This window comes from Rana temporaria, chromosome 1 (assembly GCF_905171775.1).
Source record: "Rana temporaria chromosome 1, aRanTem1.1, whole genome shotgun sequence".
NCBI lineage: Eukaryota > Metazoa > Chordata > Amphibia > Anura > Ranidae > Rana > Rana temporaria.
Window position 1 is genome coordinate 533,813,320 of NC_053489.1, and position 20,683 is coordinate 533,834,002.

At 42.0% G+C, this 20,683-nt stretch overlaps 1 protein-coding gene across 1 annotated transcript in view; it reads left to right on the forward strand.

Moving 5' to 3' along the window:
• The first annotated feature begins 10,653 nt into the window (after positions 1 to 10,653).
• Positions 10,654 to 20,683, forward strand: part of RXFP1 (relaxin family peptide receptor 1) — a 353,272-nt gene continuing 343,242 nt past the window's right edge. The window contains exon 1 of the mRNA XM_040332335.1: positions 10,654 to 10,923. Within this exon, the coding sequence (XP_040188269.1) occupies positions 10,875 to 10,923 (49 nt within the window). The 5' untranslated portion in view covers positions 10,654 to 10,874. The remainder of the gene's footprint in view (positions 10,924 to 20,683) is intronic.

Here is a 20,683-nt window from a genome sequence, read left to right on the forward strand (position 1 = left end):
CCAGCGCTCTGACTAAATCAGAGCGCCGGAGCCACAATAACGTCATACGTGTGGGAGCCGGCACCAGCGGCCTGTTTACCCAGTGCGCATATACTGAATATCTCCTAAACTGTGCAAGTTTAGGAGATATTCAGGGTACCTACAGGTAAACCTTATTATAGCCCTACCTGTAGGTAAAAGTGGTGTAACAGGGTTTACAACCACTTTAAGTGGATAAATCCTTCCGGACTGAAGTGGTTAAAGCAGAGCTCCAACCAAAGTTGAAGCTCCGCTTATCTGCCTCCTACCCCCCTCCGTTGCCTCATTTGGCACCTCTTGGGGGGGAGCCGGTATTACCCGGAAGTTTGGCCCCCCTCCTTCTTCTCCCGCCAACAGGCCATTCACAAAGCGCAGCGTGCGTCGCACATGCGCAGTAGGGAATCGGCCATCGGCATGCGCACAGGGTGTGCCTGGGCACACCCTAATCACCCTGTGCTGCACAGATTTCCTCTGCTGCTTGGCTGCAGACAAAGGGACTGGGGAACCTCTGCCCTCATTCCCTTTCTCTGTCCCAAAAGTGAGACATGAGGGGTCCATTTAGACCCCTGATATTTTACCAAAGCTCCACAATGGGGCTACTAAAACAAAACAAAAAAAAAAAGTTGTAAAAATTGAAAAAAATTTAATTTTAAAAAGTAATAAAAAATAAACTACTAACACCAGTCTCTGCCTTACTGACACGGTCCATTTCCCTACTGCTATATATATATATATATATATATATATATATATATATATATATATATATATATATATATATATATACAGTACAGACCAAAAGTTTGGACACACCTTCTCATTCAAAGAGTTTTCTTTATTTTCATGACTATGAAAATTGTAGATTCACACTGAAGGCATCAAAACTATGAATTAACACATGTGGAATTATACATAACAAAAAAGTGTGAAACAACTGAAAATATATTTCATATTCTAGGTTCTTCAAAGTAGCCACCTTTTGCAGCAGACACATCTCTAGAACTGTTAAGAGGAGACTGTGTGAATCAGGCCTTCATGGTAGAATATCTGCTAGGAAACCACTGCTAAAGAAAGGCAACAAGCAGAAGAGACTTGTTTGGGCTAAAGAACACAAGGAATGGACATTAGACCAGTGGAAATCTGTGCTTTGGTCTGATGAGTCCAAACTTGAGATCTTTGGTGCGAAACACAGAAAAGGTGAACGGATGGACTCTACATGCCTGGTTCCCACCGTGAAGCATGGATGAGGAGGTGTGATGGTGTGGGGGTGCTTTGCTGGTGACACTGTTGGGGATTTATTCAAAATTGAAGGCATACTGAACCAGCATGGCTACCACAGCATCTTGCAGCGGCATGCTATTCCATCCGGTTTGCGTTTAGTTGGACCATCATTTATTTTTCAACAGGACAATGACCCCAAACACACCTCCAGGCTGTGTAAGGGCTATTTGACCAAGAAGGAGAATGATGGGGTGCTGCGCCAGGTGACTACCTCTTGAAGCTCATCAAAGCAAAAGGTGGCTACTTTGAAGAACCTAGAATATGAAATATATTTTCAGTTGTTTCACACTTTTTTTTTATGTATAATTCCACATGTGTTAATTCATAGTTTTGATGCCTTCAGTGTGAATCTACAATTTTCAAAGTCATGAAAATAAAGAAAACTCTTTGAATGAGAAGGTGTGTCCAAACTTTTGGTCTGTACTGTATGTATATATATATATATATATATATATATATATATATATATACACACATATAAACATGTGTGTATAAGCTTTGGGGTGCACACCCTAGTGCAATAGGCTGCACACACCTATGGAACTGGCTGTGAAGTCACTGCGGGATCCCTGGACAGGTATATGTCCTAATATTAAAAGTCAGCAGCTTTTTTCCTGAAGATTCATACTTACCTATGTGGATGCAGCATCAGACCGATGCTGCATCTGTCCCCCGCCATCTCTGCACTGAGAAACGAGCCACCGAACACTGCCGATGGCTTGGTTTTCACAGATCACCGAGAGGTGTCTCTCCTCTCTGCTTCTCCATGCTCACTGGAGCGCTGAGCTGTGGAGGGGTGGGGAGTGGCCGTCTCAGTGGCTTGTTGAGATACTGAGCCTGCAATCATTCAAGGCAGCTGGCGGATCCAGACTTCGGAAGTCAGAATGACACGCTGCCTCGACTGATTGCAATGACATGAGCGGAGAGCGGACTTAAGACCGTTCTCCGCTGAAAACGGGTCACAGGAGTACAAAACTGGTGGCACTCCTGTGACCCTGAAGAGAAGCCTAGCCTAAAAAGCTCAGGCTGTACTTCACCTTTAAATACCTATACTGTTTATTGCTTTAAAAACTGAATATCTGTTATTTTATCTTTCAATACACATGTTTCTCAAAGGAAACAAAATGACACATGCAATAACCTTGTCACATAAAGTGTCCAGACAGTTGTGGATAACACATAATTTACAGATATTAAATTTCATCGATGAAACCCAGGATGCTGCCTATATAGAAGCAGCACGTAACAGGAATAAAAAAGCACATTAAAGCAATATTCTGGTTCTGTCACATAGTCTATCTATAAAACCAGTACTACCAAATAAAATCTCAGCAACAAATTACACGGGCCATAGAGTGCTGCATTACAGGGTAATTCTAAGTTTGCACATAAGGTATATGTTTTGTATTAATGCTAAACATCAATAGTAGGGATGAGCTGCTCCAGGGGACATGTATCAATGCAAAAAAAAAGTTTTAAAAACGGCTGTTTTTTCGGGAGCAGTGAATTTAATAATGCTAAAAGTGAAACAATAAAAGTGAAATATTACTTTAAATTTCGTACCTAGGGGGGTATAAAGTTAGCATGTGAAATAGCGCATGTTTCAAGTACTTCGAACTGTCTCTGCACAAAGTGTCATTTCTGAAAGGAAAAAAAGTCTTTTAAAACCGGACTTGCGGCTATAATGAATTGTCGGCTCTGGCAATTCAGAGAGAATTCATTCATAAAAAATAAAAAAATAGTGTGGGGGTCCCCCCAAATTCCATTACCAGGCCCTTCAGGTCTGGAATGGATATTAAGGGGAACCCCGCCGTCAATTTAAAAAAAAATGACGTGGGGTTCCCCCTATATATCTATTCCAGACCCTTCAGGTCTGGTGTAGATTTTAAGGGGAACTCCACCCCAAATTAAAAAAAAAATGGCGTGGAGTTCCCCCAAAAATTCACACCAGACCCCTTATCTGAGCACGTTAACCTGGCCGGCCACAGAAAAGAGGGGGGGACAGAGTGCGCCCCCCCTCTCCTGAACCGTACCAGGCCACATGCCCTCAACATGGGGAGGATGTCCCCATGTTTATGGGGACAAGGGCCTCATCCCCACAACCCTTGCCCGGTGGTTGTGGGGGTCTGAGGGCGGGGGGCTTATCAGAATCTGGAAGACCCCTTTAACAAAGGGACCCCCAGATCCTGCTCCCCCCCTATGTGAATTGGTAATGGGGTACATTGTACCCCTACCATTTCACAAAGGAAGTGTAAATAGTTGGAAAAAACACACACACACACCGTAGAAAAAAGTCCTTTATTAATAAAAAAAAGAAAAAAAATCCAGCAGTGATAATCCACTCGTTCCCGGCTTCCTGCTCCAACGTTGTCTCTATCCAGCGACGGTCGGTGATCTCCGGTCCAGCGATGAGAAGATCCATCCATCCAGAGCGCAGCCACGCCAACCTCCTCTCACCGCTGGACACAGCCCAGCGAATTACGCGACTGAAGCTGTGACATTTCTTATATAGGGGAGGCGGGGCCACCCGTCACGTGACCCCGCCCCCTCTGACCCACCCTCTGCTACGTCACTGTGGAAGCCCAGTCTTCCCCCTTGCTGGGCTTCCCCAGTGACGTAGCAGAGGGTGCGTCAGAGGGTGTGGGGTCACGTGACGGGTGGCCCTGCCTCCCCTATATAAGAAATGTCACAGCTTCAGCCGCGTCATTCGCTGGGCTGTGTCCAGCGAGAGAGGAGGTCGGCGTGGCTGTGCTCTGGATGGATGGATCTTCTCATCGCTGGACCAGAGATCACCGACCGTCGCTGGATACAGACAACGTTGGAGCAGGAAGTCGGGACCGAGAGTGGATTACCACCGCTGGATTTTTTTTCTTTTTTTTTTATTAATAACGGACTTTTTTCTACGGTGTGTGTGTGTGTTTTTTTCCAACTATTTACACTTACACTATTTACACTTCCTTTGTGAAATGGTAGAGGTACAATGTACCCCATTACCAATTCACATAGGGTGGGCAGGATCTGGGGGTCCCCTTTGTTAAAGGGGTCTTCCAGATTCTGATAAGCCCCCCGCCCGCAGACCACCGGGCAAGGGTTGTGGGGATGAGGCCCTTGTCCCCATCAACATGGGGGAACTCCACGCCATTTTTTTTTTAAATTTGGGGTGGAGTTCCCCCTAAAATCCACACCAGACCTGAATGGATATTTGGGGGGAACCCCACCTCATTTTTTTTAAATTGACGGCGGGGTTTCCCTTAATATACATTCCAGACCTGAAGGGCCTGGTAATGGAATTTGGGGGGACCCCCACGTTATTTTATTTTTTTTATGAATGAATTCTCTCTGAATTGCCAGAGCCGACAATTCATTATAGCCGCAAGTCCGGTTTTAAAAGACTTTTTTTCCTTTCAGAAATTACACTTTGTGCAGGGACAGTTCTATGTACTGGAAACATGAGCTATTTCACATGCTAACTTTACACCTCCCCTAGGTACGAAATCTAAAGTAATATTTCACTTTTATTGTTTCACTTTTAGCATTATTAAATCCACTGCTCCCGAAAAAACAGTAGTTTTTAAAACTTTTTTTTTGCATTGTTACATGTCCCCTGGGACAGGACCCAGGTCCCCAAACACTTTTTAGGACAATAAATTGCATATTAGCCTTTAAAATTAGCACTTTAGATTTCTTCCATAGACTTTAACAGGGTGTTCCGCGGCTTTTCGAATTTGCCGCGAACACCCCTAATTGTTCGTTGTTCGCTGCACAGGCGAACAGGCAATGTTCGAGTCGAACATCAGTTTGACTCGAACTCGAAGCTCATCCCTAATCAATAGCACAAATGTCACCCCTTCCCCTCATGCCATGATACTAAGTGTAATTCTGGACTCTGACCTGCCTATTCAGTCCCATATCCAATTACTGTCTAAATCTCCCCACCTTAAAGGGGTTGTAAAGACAAACATACTTTCCTCCTAAATTAAAGTCTGACAGTAGCTGATAAAGTAAAAAGTAATGTTTTGCATTATAACTAGTTTGATACTTGTTGAAATCGAGCTGTTTTATTCACTTCCGTCACTCCTGAATCGTTATTCTCACTTACTTCCTGGTTTGGGGTGCGTATTCATTCTTGCTACATCACGGCCTAATGGGAACTACAGGCTTAGGCTTAGCCTCCATGCCTGTGAGGGATAAGAGAGCATCTTCACGCAGGGCTGTAGTCATAGGGAGGAAGTGAGCACATTCTGCTTTCCACCATGCAAAACGGCTCAGATGCTGGTGGAAAGCAAGAAGATGAGTGACAGGAAATGGCATTTTCAAACCTGGATTACTGTATTTTGGAGGTCAAAAGGAAAAACGAGGTAAGTGATATTTAAATGCTCTAGCTTACAGCAATCAATTGATTTAATATAAAACGAACCTTTAGTGTTCCTTTAACCTCTATAACATCTCCACAACAAACCCCTTCCTATTCAATGACACTACAAAGTTACTAATTCACTCTCTCTGATTATCTCTCACCTCGACTATTGCAATCTCTCCTTAGGCCTACCTCTACACAAGCTAGCCTGCTTTCAGTCCATCATGAATGCTTCTGTGCCTCCACCTTACCAACCACTGATAATTGCCCCCCCCCCCCCCTCTGCCAATCCCTCTATCCCTTCTACTTGCCCAAAAAAATACAATTCAAAAATGTAAACAACACACATAGCCATGCACAACTCTGCTCCAAGCTACATGACTGACCTCATTTCAAAATATCAACCAAACTGTCCTATTTGCTGCTCCCCAGACCTCCTGCTCTTTAGCTCCTTCAACACCTACAAGACTCTGGTTTGGCCACATCTGGAGTATGCCGTCCAGTTCTGGGCACCAGTACTCAGTACTGGAGAGAGTCCAGAGAAGGACAAAAAAACGAATAAAGGGACTGGAGGACCTTAGTCATGAGGAAAGGTTGTGGGCACTGAACTTATTCTCTCTGGAGAACAGACGCTTGAGAGGGGATATGATTTCAATGTACAAATACCGTACTGGTGCCCCCACAATAGGGATACAACTTTTCAGCATAAGGGAATTTAATAAGACACGTGGCCACTCACTAAAATTAGAAGAAAAGCGGTTTTACCTTAAACTGCGTAGAGCGTTCTTTACTGTAAGAGCGGCTAGGGTGTGGAATTTTATTATATCATTTCAAAGTTTACTGTGCAGTGGATTACAGACAGCTAACATAAAGATAAATTCAAGTGTTCTTATTAACTATATATAAAATACATTTAGAAACTATAAAGTTTAATGAATACGTAAATGAATGAAATGGTAATCTTTTAGCTTTTCAGTTCAGCGAGTTAATCTAGCAATTCTAATAAATCTGAAATAAGGTTGCACTTATGAAAACTATTAAATGTACAGCATATCTTTCATTTGATTGTTAAAGTATGCTGTAGCTTACGCAGTACAAGTTGCTTGTGACAAACTGTGTACCAATCTAAATGAATTCATGATTCTTGATGTACAGTATTAATCTCTGGCATCTGATCTGGCAGTTACCATCCAGTAGTGAATCCTCATTATCAGTCACTACTTGATATAATATGGTTCATTTACTTAAAGTGGAACTTCATTTTTAATATGCTTCTGTGCACAATTTAAATGAAAAAAAGGAGCTTCTGTTGCAATTTTCTCTGGCACTACCCCCCATAGACGCATAGCTAGATGTCCAATTCTCCTGGGTAAATGATGGCCAGGACCACCCAGCCAACTACCCTATGGACCATGGGCACAACCACTGGAGATGCATCATTATGCAGCCAGGCTCATCATACTCCACAAAGGGACCCACTTCATTGAGAAGAGGAAAAAAAATGTGAAGTCAGTGAACTGGCCTGAAGATTAGAAGGTAACAAACAGGTCAGTATAGAGTGTTTTTTTTTTTTTTAAGAAAGAGTGGGTTTTAAGTGAGGGTAGGGGGTGGTTATTAAGCTGGAGTTCCACTTTAGTACTATAATCTGTTCACCTAGCAAACTGAATGTTCACTTTGCACAGTGTATATTTACTTAGGTAAATATACACTGGTAAAGGTAAGGTAAGGTAAAGCTGTGTTCATCTATAAAACGTAATGCCATGCAAGAGACAAGAAAAACAAGATTTTATCTGCAAGGGAAATTTAAGTGTGTTGAAGGTGAGGGTGGGGTCTCTAACTAATTGGTGGTAGCTTGATTTTTGTTACAAGATCCACTTTAAAGGGATATTAAAGCCTCCTTTTTTAAATTAAAATATTAAATATGTTATATTTGCCTGCTTTGTGCAATGGTTTTGCATAGAGCAGCCCTGAACCCCCTCTTCTCGAGTCCCCTGACAACACTCCTGGCTCCCCCCCCCCATGAGTGTCCCTATAGAAAGGAGCTTTCTATAAGGGTACTTGTGTGGCCTCACTCCAGAACCTCACTTTCGGCCTCTATTGACACAGACAGCAGGACTCGGCCCCGTCCCCCACTGGCTGACAGGAGCATGAGTCAATGGCTCTCAGTGCTTTCAGTCTGCTCAGTGAGAAGAGACAGACGCAGGAGAGCAGCTGCTCTTGTGAACATTGCTGGATCGAGATCGGGCTCAGGTAAGTATAAGGGGATCTGGAGGGGATCCTTTCCAACAGAAGGTTGCATTAGCATTATGATATCCAGAGTTAAAGTGATATTAATACCTATTTTTAAATATCTAATGCAGATGCAGAGACTCACAACGTATTCTTGTATTGTAGTTATCCTTTCATCCTTATTATGCTGGTCCCCTGGGTTTCTATGGTGGCTCCTTCCCCTTGCATGGTCCCATGGTGCCACCTTTACCTGGATGCCCTCTATTGGAAGCATGGGGGCAGGCATAATCCTTACATCGACAATACATTTCTGAGCTTTAGTCCCAGAGTGCAATGCATGCTGGGACTTTAGTCCTAAAGTATACAGCCTATTGAATGGTGTCAATCTTATGAATCTGTGCTCCCCAACAGGAGGCTCGAGGACGAAGTATACAGGAAAGTGGAGGATGTATATGATATAGAAAAATACGTTTGTAAAACTTAAAGTGATACTAAAGTCTTGTTTTGTTTTATTTGCTATGTGCAGTGGTTTTGCACAAAGCAGCCCAGATCCTCCTCTTCTCGGCGCTCCTGGCCCCTGGAACCGGGCAGAGCCGCTGCTCTGTGCATTCATTCAGACACAGAGCCGTGGCTCGGCCCTGCTCCCTCTCTTAAATCATTGGTTAACTGACTTTGATTGACAGCAGTGGGAGCCAATGGTGCCCGCTGCTACGTCTCAGCCAATCAGGAGGGACAGTCCCGGACAACCAATGCACTCATGCAATATCACTGGATCGAGATGGGGCTGTATTAGGGCGTCTAAAGAGGGGCTAAATGGGAGGTCTAAAGGGGGGCTGCTGCACACAGAAGTTTTTTTTATCTTAATGCATAGAACGGTTTGTTTTTTATTTTCTAAATAGGTTCCTTTAAGCGAGTACATTGTTGGTTAATTTACTTTTTCCTTCGATTTCCCTTCTAAATGTTTTTTTTCTTTGTCTGAATTTCTCACTTCCTGTTCAGTAAGCTGGTCTGGCTGACTAACCACAGCTCGGATGATGGTGGCAAGCTTACTGAGGAAGAACAGGAAGTGAGAAAATAAAAAACAAACCTTTACAACCCCTTTAAGATAAAAAAAAAAAAACTTCTGGCTTTAGATCCGACCGCGATTTTTTTTTTAAAAGTCAGCAGCTACTAACAGTGTAGCTGCTGACTTTTAATAAGGACTCTTACCTGTCCGAGTCGTCTGCGATGTCGGTCCCCCAACGGCGATCGCTGGCGATCACTCAGTCCTGGCGCCTCCATCCTTACTAAGGAAAACAGGTAGTAAAGCCTTACGGCTTCACTGCCCATTTCCTACTGCGCATGCACGACTCGCAAGGTGCTTTGTGAATGGGCGGCTGCCTCCTGGGATACACACAGTTCCCAGAAGGCAGCGCGGCTCAATTTACAAGAAGACACAGTGACGTAGGACGAGCCAGAAGATCCACCACGGTGGAACAAGAGGCAGAAGAGCAACCGCCCTTTTAGGTGAGTATAAAAAAAAATGTTTTCAATTTTTTTTATTTTAAGATTTTTAGTGGAAAAAAAAAGGGTGGAACTCCACTTAAAGTTGAATAGAATTAATTACCTTGCTATGCAAATTTAATTAATACCGTTGTACAACAAGACTTTAACTGCTTGCCGACCAGCCGCCGCAGTTTTATGGCGGCAGGTCGGCTCTGCTGGGCGAGATCACGTAGATCTACGTCATCTCTCCCAGCAGCCAATAGGGGCGCTCGTGCCCGGCGGTCTCGATCACCGCCGGGCACTTGCGATCGTTCGTTACAGAGCGAGAACGGGAGCTGTGTGTGTAAACACACAGCTCCCGGTCCTGTCAGGGGAGAAATGCCTGACCGTATGTTCATACAATGTATGAACAGCGATCAGTCATTTCCCCTAGTGAGTCCACCCCCCCCTACAGTTAGAACACACCCAGGGAACATACTTAACCCCTTTCTCGCCCCCTAGTGTTAACCTCTTCCCTGCCAGTGGCATTTTTATAGTAATCAATGCATTTTTATAGCACTGATCACTATAAAAATGCCAATGGTCCCAAAAATGTGTCAAAAGTGTCCGAAGTGTCCGCCATAATGTCGCAGTACCGAAAAAACGCTGATCGCCGCCATTTCTAGTAAGCAAAAATATTAATAAAAATGCCATAAAACTACCCCCTATTTTGTAAACGCTATAACTTTTGCGCAAACCAACCATATTTTTTTTAACGAAAAATATGTAGAAGAATACGTATCGGCCTAAACTGAGGAAAAAAATAGTTGTTTTATATATTTTTGGGGGATATTTATTATGGTAAAAAGTAAAAAATATAAAAAAAATTCAAAATTGTCGCTCTATTTTTGTTTATAGCGCAAAAACTAAAAACCGCAGAGGTGATCAAATACCACCAAAAAAAGCTCTATTTGTGGGGAAAAAAGGATGCCAATTTTGTTTGGGAGCCACGTCGCACGACCGCGCAATTGTCAGTTAAAGCGACGCAGTGCCGAATCGCAAAAAAGTGCTCTGGTCTTTGACCAGCAATATGGGGGCTTAAGTGGTTAATACTACTTCAAACTACTAAGTTTCGTCTTCACGTATTTGGGAAGCATGACATGATCCTGGCAACAGGAGTGACAGTGTGTACACATTCTGTAACTTTCACAATACAGTACATACATAAATAAATAAATATTTTGGCTGCCCGGCTTTCCTTCTTATCTCCACCCCTTGAGTTGATTCCCTCACTTTACTGTGCATGTGTATACCAGAAGGGTCACAGAACTGATTAGGGGCAAAAGAAAATATTGAAAAGGGTAGCTGGAGAGTCATAAAGAGAGGAAGCTGTGGAGAGGGAGGGAAGAGACTTGATGTGTGAGCTCTGCAGACAGAAATACTCCAACACACATTCACTGAATGATCTGCCTTCAGTTCAAGGCAAGCTGCCTTCCTCCTGCTCAGTAACTACTGTCTTACAGATATGCCACCTGGATTCTTCATTTATCTCTCCTGGATTATTGAAATGCACTGTAAGTAAGCACACTTTAACTTTGTATAACCTGTCACTGAAAACATGCATTTGATCTGTCTACAGCACTGTGTATTTGATTAGTTAGGCACTAAAGGAAGATTATTATGTCAAGGAAACTGAAACCAGCTATTTATTTTGAACCAAACAAGACTTGCGGCACTGGAAATCCTCCGTCTTTAAGCGTAAATCCATTCATTCATACACCTGTCACTAGAGACAATATTATTTTGAAAAGCATTGTCAGTAGAAAGGGAGATCTGTTAGAAATACATGCATCTGTATCACTTCTTTGTTCAGTAGTAATGTCTCAATACTTATAATGCAGAATGTTCATCTTATTCTTATTTATTTTATTAATATTTAGAGGCAAAATATGTTTCTACTTTGTTTTCCCACCTAATGACATTAGATCCAATAGTATTACCAATCTGAGTGACCAGCTCTTGTGCTGCTTCAGTCGACATATGATATTTATGATGGTAGTATTTTTCTCATTTCAACACTTTATCTTTTTTTTATTTGCCATGGGAAGAATTGGGAACCAGCTGTTTCTCTTTTATGAGCAGCAATTTCCCACTATATCAAGAGCACACTTTACTATATCAGATCAATGATCATGTTATGGCAAGAGGGAGCATTAAGCTGGAAATAGTTTGCATTTCGTATATTGCTAAGACTGAAGTAACCCTTTATTTTCTTTACAAGAAACTGTTCTGAGCAAGATGCAGCATATAAAAAAATAAATAAATAAATAGAAAGAAAACATTCATGCCATATAAAGAGAACACTGTGATCATAACCAGTTTTTAATCATGTGCAAATCATCATGTTTAGGGATGATGGAGTGATTTTAGCAAAATAGAAATGAGAAATTTCTCTCACTTTTTCTATATATAGATGGTGGGCATTATATTAAGGGTAAAACGAAGGAAAAACGTTCTGGACAGCCGCACTCCAAAAATAAATTGCTTTTATTTTAAAATAAAAAAAACACACACAAAAAGCATGCCACAGCAGACGGGGTAAAAAGCTGATGCGTTTCACACCAAACTTTAGTGCTTATTCATAGCCTAATGAATAAGCATTAAAGTTTAGTGTGAAACGCATTAGCTTTTTACCCCGTCTGCTGTGGCATGCTTTTTGTGTATTTTTTATTTTAATGCGGCTGTCCAGAACGTTTTTCCTTCATTTTGCATCATTCCATGCATTGCCAGAACCCTTGGCTTTGGATCAGGTGAGGAGACTTTCTGATTTAGTATCTTAGAGCGGTGATTCCTCTTTTTCATTATATTAAGGGTAGTTTATTTTTTTTCTGTATAATTGATCATTGTTTGTGTATCGTGTATTGGTTTCATAATTTTTTTTTCCACTGTTAACTTTTTTCGTTTTGTGAATATGCCTACAATAATGAGGGTAATACAATAAGTTGAAAGCAGCTTCTGTAAGCCTTAGGCCTCGTACACACGGCCGAGGAACTCGACGTGCCAAACACGTCGAGTTCCTCGGCCAGTTCAGCCCTGAAGCCGCCGAGGACCTCGGCGGGCCGAGAGCTCCCATAGAACAACGAGGAAATAGAGAACATGTTCTCTATTTCCTCGCCGAGGTCCTCGTCGGCTTCCTCGGCCGAAAGTGTACACACGACCAGTTTCCTCGGCAGAATTCAGCCAGAAACTCGGTCGGAAGCTGAATTCTGCCGAGGAAACTGGTCGTGTGTACGGGGCCTGAGAAGCCATTTAAAGCACACTGCAACCTGACCAAAAACACAAATGAATTTCACCTTTCTTGTTGACTTTAATGGCCCAGATTCAGAGAGGAATTGCGCCTGCGTAACCATAGTTACGCAGCGCAATTGCTTACTAGCGCCGGCGTAACGAATGCTCCTGATTCAAGAACCTCGTTACACCGACTGCAGCCTAAGATATGCGTGGCATAAGGCTCTTATGCCCGCATATCTTAGGCTGCATTCTTGCGATGGCCGCTAGGTGGCGTTCCCGTTGTGCTCAGCGTATAGTATGCAAATTGCATACTAACGCCGATTCACAACGTTACGCGAGCCCTGCGTACGCAGTTTACGTCGTTTGCGTACGGCAGTTTTCACCTAAGGCTGCCCCTGCTATTAGCAGGGGCAGCCAATGTTACGTATACCCGTCGTTCCCGCGTCGCGAAATTTGAACTTTACGTAGTTTGCGTAAGTGATTCGTGAATTGCGCTGGATGCCATTCACGTTCACTTTGAAGCAAATGATGTCCTTGCGACGTCATTTGCCGCAATGCACGTCGGGAAAGTTTCCCGACGGAGCATGCGCTCTACGATCAGCGCGGGAATGCGCCTAATTTAAATGATTCCCGCCCCCTACGGGATCATTTAAATTGCGCGCGCTTACGCCGGGCATTTTGCCAGAGTGCCCACGCAATTTACGGAGCTACTGCTCCGTGAATCGCGGGTAGCGCAGAAAATTGGCGGGGTCGCAGGGCAAAAACGGTGCCCTGCGCCTACGTAAAAAATGCGCATATCTTACTGAATCTACCCCAATGTATTTAGTAAAAATTGCCCGAAGATCTCCCTATTTGCCTTGAAATTTAAAGGGAAACTCCCTCTTTTGTGCATCTGTGGTAATGGTATTAATAGCATTAAGGTTTGGAAATTCTTGGGTACCCTATTCTCATTGGGTGATCTGGTAATTTGTTATATTTGGCATGTGTCAGATTTTTTTATTTAGCTTGAAAGAAAAAATGACAGCCAAAGATTCTCAGCTAAAACAATTTCTTAATAAATTACAACAAAGGAGTGATAAGTTCTTTTATTAGCTGTCTAGCATGACAGTGGGTGGCCCAGGACTGAAGAATGCTTTACACATGCAGACAAATCTGCATGCATATATTCAAGTGTACTGAAAATTTGCATTTTAGCAAAAAAGATAAGGTTTGCTAAGCATGTCAGCTAGTATTGCTTTTTTTTTAATAAAGCTCTATAGACCACCGTATTGTTTTTTTTTGTTGTTTTTTTTTTCATGTTTAGCAGTGATTCAAAATGTGATACCAAGAAGTAAAAGAAAACATTGATAATTGTAGTGTTGAGTTTAATTACAGAAAATCTGTTCTTAAACAACAAATTAATCAAAGGTCATGTTAATGGTTTCCATTAGATTTTTTAAGATCTTTAGCTCAATTTTTATCAGATGTTCTCATTTAAATTGTGAGGAGCTGTTAATCTAAACAGATACCTCAGTTATTGGTAGTTGCTGACGAACCAAACCAATTATTTTTGGGTTAGTGCAGCTTGGTGTGGCGGCAATAACACACACACGCAGTCTAGGTGTAATTAGTAGAACTTGTACTTAAGCAAAGGCAAAACAGTTTATAGCAAACCCAGTGGGAGAAGGCCCAACCAGGAACACTCACAGATGCTAACAGCATGTAGCAGACCAGGTATCAGCCAACTGACAGCCTCTGTCCGGAGGGGGGGAAGGCGGCCTGGCTGTTCTGTGCCCAAGCAGGAAGATGTCCAAGGAGACTGTGGAGACCTAAGCTTTCCCTACACGTCTGTCCCTGACAGATGGGTGACCTGTCCCTACACTACCTACACGCCGATGCATGCCAAACCCAGGGGCCAGGGGCCGAAATAGACTCTGTCACACCCAATATGGCTGCCAGAGTCATATGAGCAACCAAAATCCAATCGGATCGCTGTCTCAGTGGCTCAGGAAACCATAGAGCAGTGGTTCCCAACTCCTGTCCTCAGGACTCACTAACAGGCCAGGTTTGCAAGATAACTGAAATACATCAAAAGTGATTGACATATTCTAGTCTGCTTCTCCCTAAGGTAATACTTAAAATCAGGCCTGTTAGTGGATCCTGAGGACAGGAGTATAGAACCACTGCCATAGAGGAACCATGATCCTCATTACTTCCTTTCCCTCTCCATTGCCGCTGCGGTTTAACACCACATGCAGTAGATACAGCAGACTGCACTTGCCTACATATTGGTTTCTTATATCTCACATAGAGATTTTAGTACTACAATGGCTGCCCTTGATTGACGAGGTGTGCAAACTGACTTTGACCAGGACAGTGTGCACTTTCCATTAAACTTTTCAAGATGAATTTCCTTCTCCCTGAAACCCCATCACCTACTCCATTCTTGGATTTCTCTTAACCATTTTTAGATAAAAAGCCTGGCAAAGAAACAAACTCTTAATAGTTAATTGAGAGAAATCAAATAACCTGGCAAGTAATTAGACTTGCAAGAATTAATTCAGAAATTTGTATTATATGGTCATACTTACAATATAACTAAAGGCAAAACTTTTTTTTTTTAGTTCTGGACAGAGTGGAGAGGAATTAGAACACCTGTCATTTTTTTATTGTTGTCTGAGGCCCCCGTTAAGGATATTCACCCTCTCTGTACTGTTTACCATTATTATTTAAAGTGAAAGTAAAAGAAAATACAAAATTTGGGTTGTTCCCAGAAAAGTATTAGAGAGGAAGTCTTTCAATCGGGCCCTTAGTGACTTAGGGGTCCCCTAGGAATTCTCTTAATTTACAGAGATTTCCTCTCACTTCTTGTTTGGTTATGGGACAGGAAGTGAAGGGAAATCTCTGCAATAGGACACAAATGGTAAAAAAAAATTGACAGGGGTTACAAACCTCCCTTACTCTATCCAAAATGAAAAAAAAAAAAAGTTTTGTCCACAGTTCTACTTTAAGAGTCTGCCATTTGCTAAGGAAATCTATAAATTATAGTGCACCTTACTTGTAAAAGGTAAAAGCAACTCTGAAGTATTTTAGCACTGGTTTTCTACAAAATAATATCTGTCCTCCTTGGATTTTAGGCTCAGATTGTACATAGGTAGCTAGATTCAGAAAGAGTTAGGCCGGCATATCAGTAGATACGCCGACCTAACTCGGAATCTGCGCCAACCTAAGTTTAAGTGCATTCTCTTTGCACACTGGGATATGTACATGGACGGCGCATGCGCCGTTCGTAAAAAACTTCAATCACGTCAGGTCACAGTTAATCTACATAAAACACGCCCCCACATCCTAATTTGAATTTTCCGCGCTTACGCCGGCCTATTCACGCTACGCCGCCGTAACTTAGCAGGCAAGTACTTGCCTAGCTAACTTACGGCGGCGTAGTGTAAATACGATACGCTACGCCGCCGCAAAGATGCAGCGACCTACCTGAATCTAGCTAAGGATGTCAACTTTTGTCCATGTTAAGATACTGTAAATACATGCCTCTCCTGTCACTAAGACCCACCATTGCCATTTATCAGTGAAATGGCAATGCCACTAAAGTTCTGGCTTGTGATAATGTATTTATGGGAATGGAACGTAGCACCAGAATAGAAAAAGGCTTAAAAAGAAAAATAACAATTGACATTTGCAATCTGATTTTCTCCAACGAAGTTGATATTTCAGTGTGCTTTTAGAGTAGAAATGTCAGCTCATGGTCAGGTTGTAAGGCTCCCACTTGGGCTGACCTGTCTCCTGCCAAAGCTCAAAGTTTAGGTAGAAGAGAAGGGTAAGTCAATTTACAAAACCTGTAGTTTTCTTTTATGTAAACCTGACAACATTTCCTTGGTCTCATCACCTCTGTGAGTGATGAAGCCAGAAGCGTTCAGAATTGTATTACTTTTCAAAACTGTAATTTCCTGGCTACAGTAGCCCAGAGACAACTAACCAAGCAAGATCTGTGCTTGATTAAATGCAGTGGAGGGCAAGGGATACGTTGGAAGTCTAATAAACCCCTGATGTCCCCATAAACAGAACCTGTCACCTTCCCATCCTATCACATTAGCCTGCACGTGTATGTAAACAGTGATTGCACCATACTGTGAATTATCACTATAAATGTCCAAGTGGGAGCAATAATTCTAGAGTTTATAATACTTGGGCAATAATTCAATGTTAAATCTAAAGTGTTAACTTATAAAGACTTTTAAAGCTTTACCTAAGACAAATATTAGATATCATAGTATTTTTCCATTTCATTGAAACTTAATATGTTTGCTATCTGTTTGTGCAACCCTATCTTTTGAATTTCACCAAAATATTGGGTATTATGTTGTGTTTTTATGCCATAACATTTGTCTTAGGCCTCTTTCACACGGGTGGATCTGCTTAGCGGACTTTGTTAGCTCAGCAGGGGATCGCTCCCTTGATCCCCGCTGAGCAGGCAGATGACAGGTCCATTTCTGCTCACTGTGCAGGGATGGACCTGTCAGAGTCCAACTGTTCTCTATGGGAAGATTGGATGAAAATGGACAGCATGTCCTTTTCATCCGATCCCATCCAATCCGCTGGATGGGTGGCGAACGTATCGCCATCCGTCTGTTCTCTGCGGATCTTGACGGATCGGATGGTGGGCGGGTGTCAGGGGACACATCCCGCCTGCCCATAGAAGTCAATAGGTGGCTCGCTCAGATCCGCCTGAAAAACAGACAGGCAGATGTTTGCGGGCCAAAAGGGGCCTTAGTGTATTCTTTCTCTCTGATTTTAGAAAATATATAAATATTTAATTTAAGTAATTGTCTATAAAAAATGCTGATATTAACTTGTGAAAAATTAAACAATTACCCCAGACACAAAAGGGTTGAACACACTTTAGGGTTTATTTACCAAAGGCTAATATACTGCTCACTTTGCAAGGTGTGTTGCGCTTTTCCCCAGTGCTTTGTGAATGAGGTAAAGCTCTGTGACTTTCAGCATGCAGTCACGTGCAAGCAATAATACCGTTTTTGTATTTTCCTTGCAAATGATTGGGTATTATTTGCAAAATGACACTTCACCACATTTACTTGTTCTGGGGCAAATTCCCTTGCAAAGTGCAACTTCCCTTTCAAAGTGAATAACCTACTTGCCTCAACCTCCATGAACCTCTTTAAGTCATCTAATAGTAGCAATGGGATTGAATTAGTAAAGGCAAATAGGCTATTCACTATGCAAGGGAAGTTGCATTGTACAAGCGAATTTTCCCCATTTTGTGGCAATTCTCCCTCATTCCAGCTATGATGCCTATGGTTGCCTATTATTTGTACTCACTCCAAATGTATCTACTGAAACAATGAGTCTCAGTCTACTTGCATCGTTTGTAATAAAAGATTAAAAATACAATATTTTTGTACTTGTCATGACAGGTTGGTGGAGCAGTATTCTTAGATACGGTACATAGATCTTGCTTCTCTGAAACTTACATAAAAACTTATAAACAGTGAAGCCAGTGACTTTTTTTTTACTTCATAACGCCTATTAAAAAATTGAAATATATGTGTTTAACCTTTAACTTCATGTTATATTCTATTTCACATCTTTCAAAAACAAAGAGGATTTTAAAAACCGTGATAGGTATTAGAAAACCATCAAGAACGGTGCTAGTAAAAACAATGATTTGAGCTATTATTGGCTAGTTATTATGAGTCTATATACACAGAGGCAAACTCTAAAGAAAACCACACTAAATAAATTAATTAATTAATTTCACAAAATAAGTGAAATACACCTCCAAAATCAACATAGAACACACAACAGAAAAAAAGAGCCCTGGGTGTCTCGCCCAAAAAAAAAGCAATCTAAAGATAAAAAAAGAAATCTAAAGATAAAAAAAAAAAGAATATTCAAATCAACTTAATGTAACAAAAATCATACTTTTATTAACCACTTTGGCCCTTGGCCAATTCTGACACTTTTCACATATATGTAAACATCAAAAAAAAATTGCTAGAAAATTACTTAGAACCCCTAAACATTCTATATATATTTTTAAGCAGAGGCTCTAGAGAATAAAATGGTGGGTGTTGCCATTTTTTTATATCATATTTGCGCAGCAGTATTTCAGATGTAATTTATTTATTTTTCAATAGAATTCATTGATGATTTTACATTACAAAGATATAAGGAGAGTGACAGGAGGGAATCCATGTCATCAGAAACACATTGGGGGTTATTTACTAAAGGCAAATACACTTTGCACTACAAGTGCACTTGGAAATGCAGTCACTGTTAGATCTAAGGGGGACTTGCAAAGAAAATAAAAAACAGCATTTTAGCTTGCACATGATTGGATGATAAAATTAGCAGAACTTCCCCTCATTTCAGATCTTCCCCTTAGATCTATAGCGACTGCACTTCCAAGTGCACTTTCAAGTGAACTTGCGGTGCACTTGTAGTGCAAAGTGGATTTGCCTTTAGTAAATCAACCCCAATGTTTCATAGTGCTGTTTACAGAAGTTTAAACAATAACATTAACAATAGCAGGACCCTGCCAATAGGGTGCAAAAAAGCACTCTTATGCAGCGTACACACGATCGGAATTTCCGACAACAAATGTTCGATGTGAGCGTTTGGTCATATATTCCAACCATGTGTATGCTCCATTGGACATTTGCTGTCGGAATTTCCGATAACAAATGTTTGAGAGCTGTTCTCAATTTTTCCGACAACAAAAGTTCTTGTTGGAAATTCCGATGCACAAAAATCCTACGCATGCTCTGAATCAATTCAATGCATTCTCAGAATCATTGAACTTCATTTTTCTGGGCTTGTCTTAGGCCCCGTACAGACGACCGAACATGTTTGCTGAAACTGGTCCGCGGACCAGTTTCAGCAGACATGTTCGGTCGTCTGTACAGCCGAGCGGACAGGATTCCAGCGTACATTTGCCCGCCAGACCGTTTTCGAGCGGGCAAATGTTTCTAAACATGTTTAGAAACATGCCCGCTGGAATCCTGTCCGTCGGACATGTTTGGTCGTCTGTACAGACTTACCGTACATGTCTGAGCGGCCGCCATCCCTCGCATGCGTCGAATGACTTTGACGCATGCGTGGAAGCATTGAACTGCCAGGGCCGCGCACGTCGCCGCGTCATCGTCGCGGCGACGGCGCGGCCTCACTGCCGCGTATCGTGTACGCGAGGATTTCCGTATGATGGTGTGTACAGCCATCATACAGAAATCTCCGGGCGGGCATGTGAATGAATGAATGAATGAAAAACTTATATAGCGCGGCACATGCGAACTGAATCGCCTCTGGGCGCTTGATGTTTCGTGTCTCATGACATCAAAAGAGCAGAGTTTTAATCTGTCTTCTGAAAGTCAGGTGGTTTTCCTCCAACCGAACGCTGGTTGGTAAAGCGTTCCATAGTCTCGGACCTTGAAAAGCAAACCTTCTTTCTCCTTTGGACTTGTATTTGGTTTTTGGCACCTTGACCAGATTTTGGTCAGTGGAACGGCAGACCGTTTTCATTGTACATGTTTGCCCGTCTGTACGGGGCCTTAGTGTTGTACGTCACCACGTTCTTGACGCTTGTCCGTGTGTATGCAACACAAGTTTGAGCCAACATGCCGTCGGAAAAAAATCCACAGTTTTGTTGTCGGAAATTCCGATCGTGTGTACGCGGCATTAGAGAGTGAGTGAGTAAGTAAATAGGTGCATACTTAAGTAAAGTAAGCAATCAAGTATGTGAGTAAGTAAGGGACCATAACACTGTATAATATTGTAAGCAGGTGAGTGTACATTCATTGTACCCTGGTCTCCCGTGCCGGGGGGATGGGGGGTACAATGAAAGAAAAGAAGAGCTTAAAGAAAAGACATTCCTACAATAGTACATCAAACAGAATAACGGAGAACCAAGTATGACTGGATGGATCTTCTAAGGCGGATTGCCTAGTTAGGGGAGGGGCTGAAACTGCTTCACTTAGGTACTTCGTATGAAGCAATGGTACCAAACAATAGTAATGGGTGGTCCAAAATTTACTG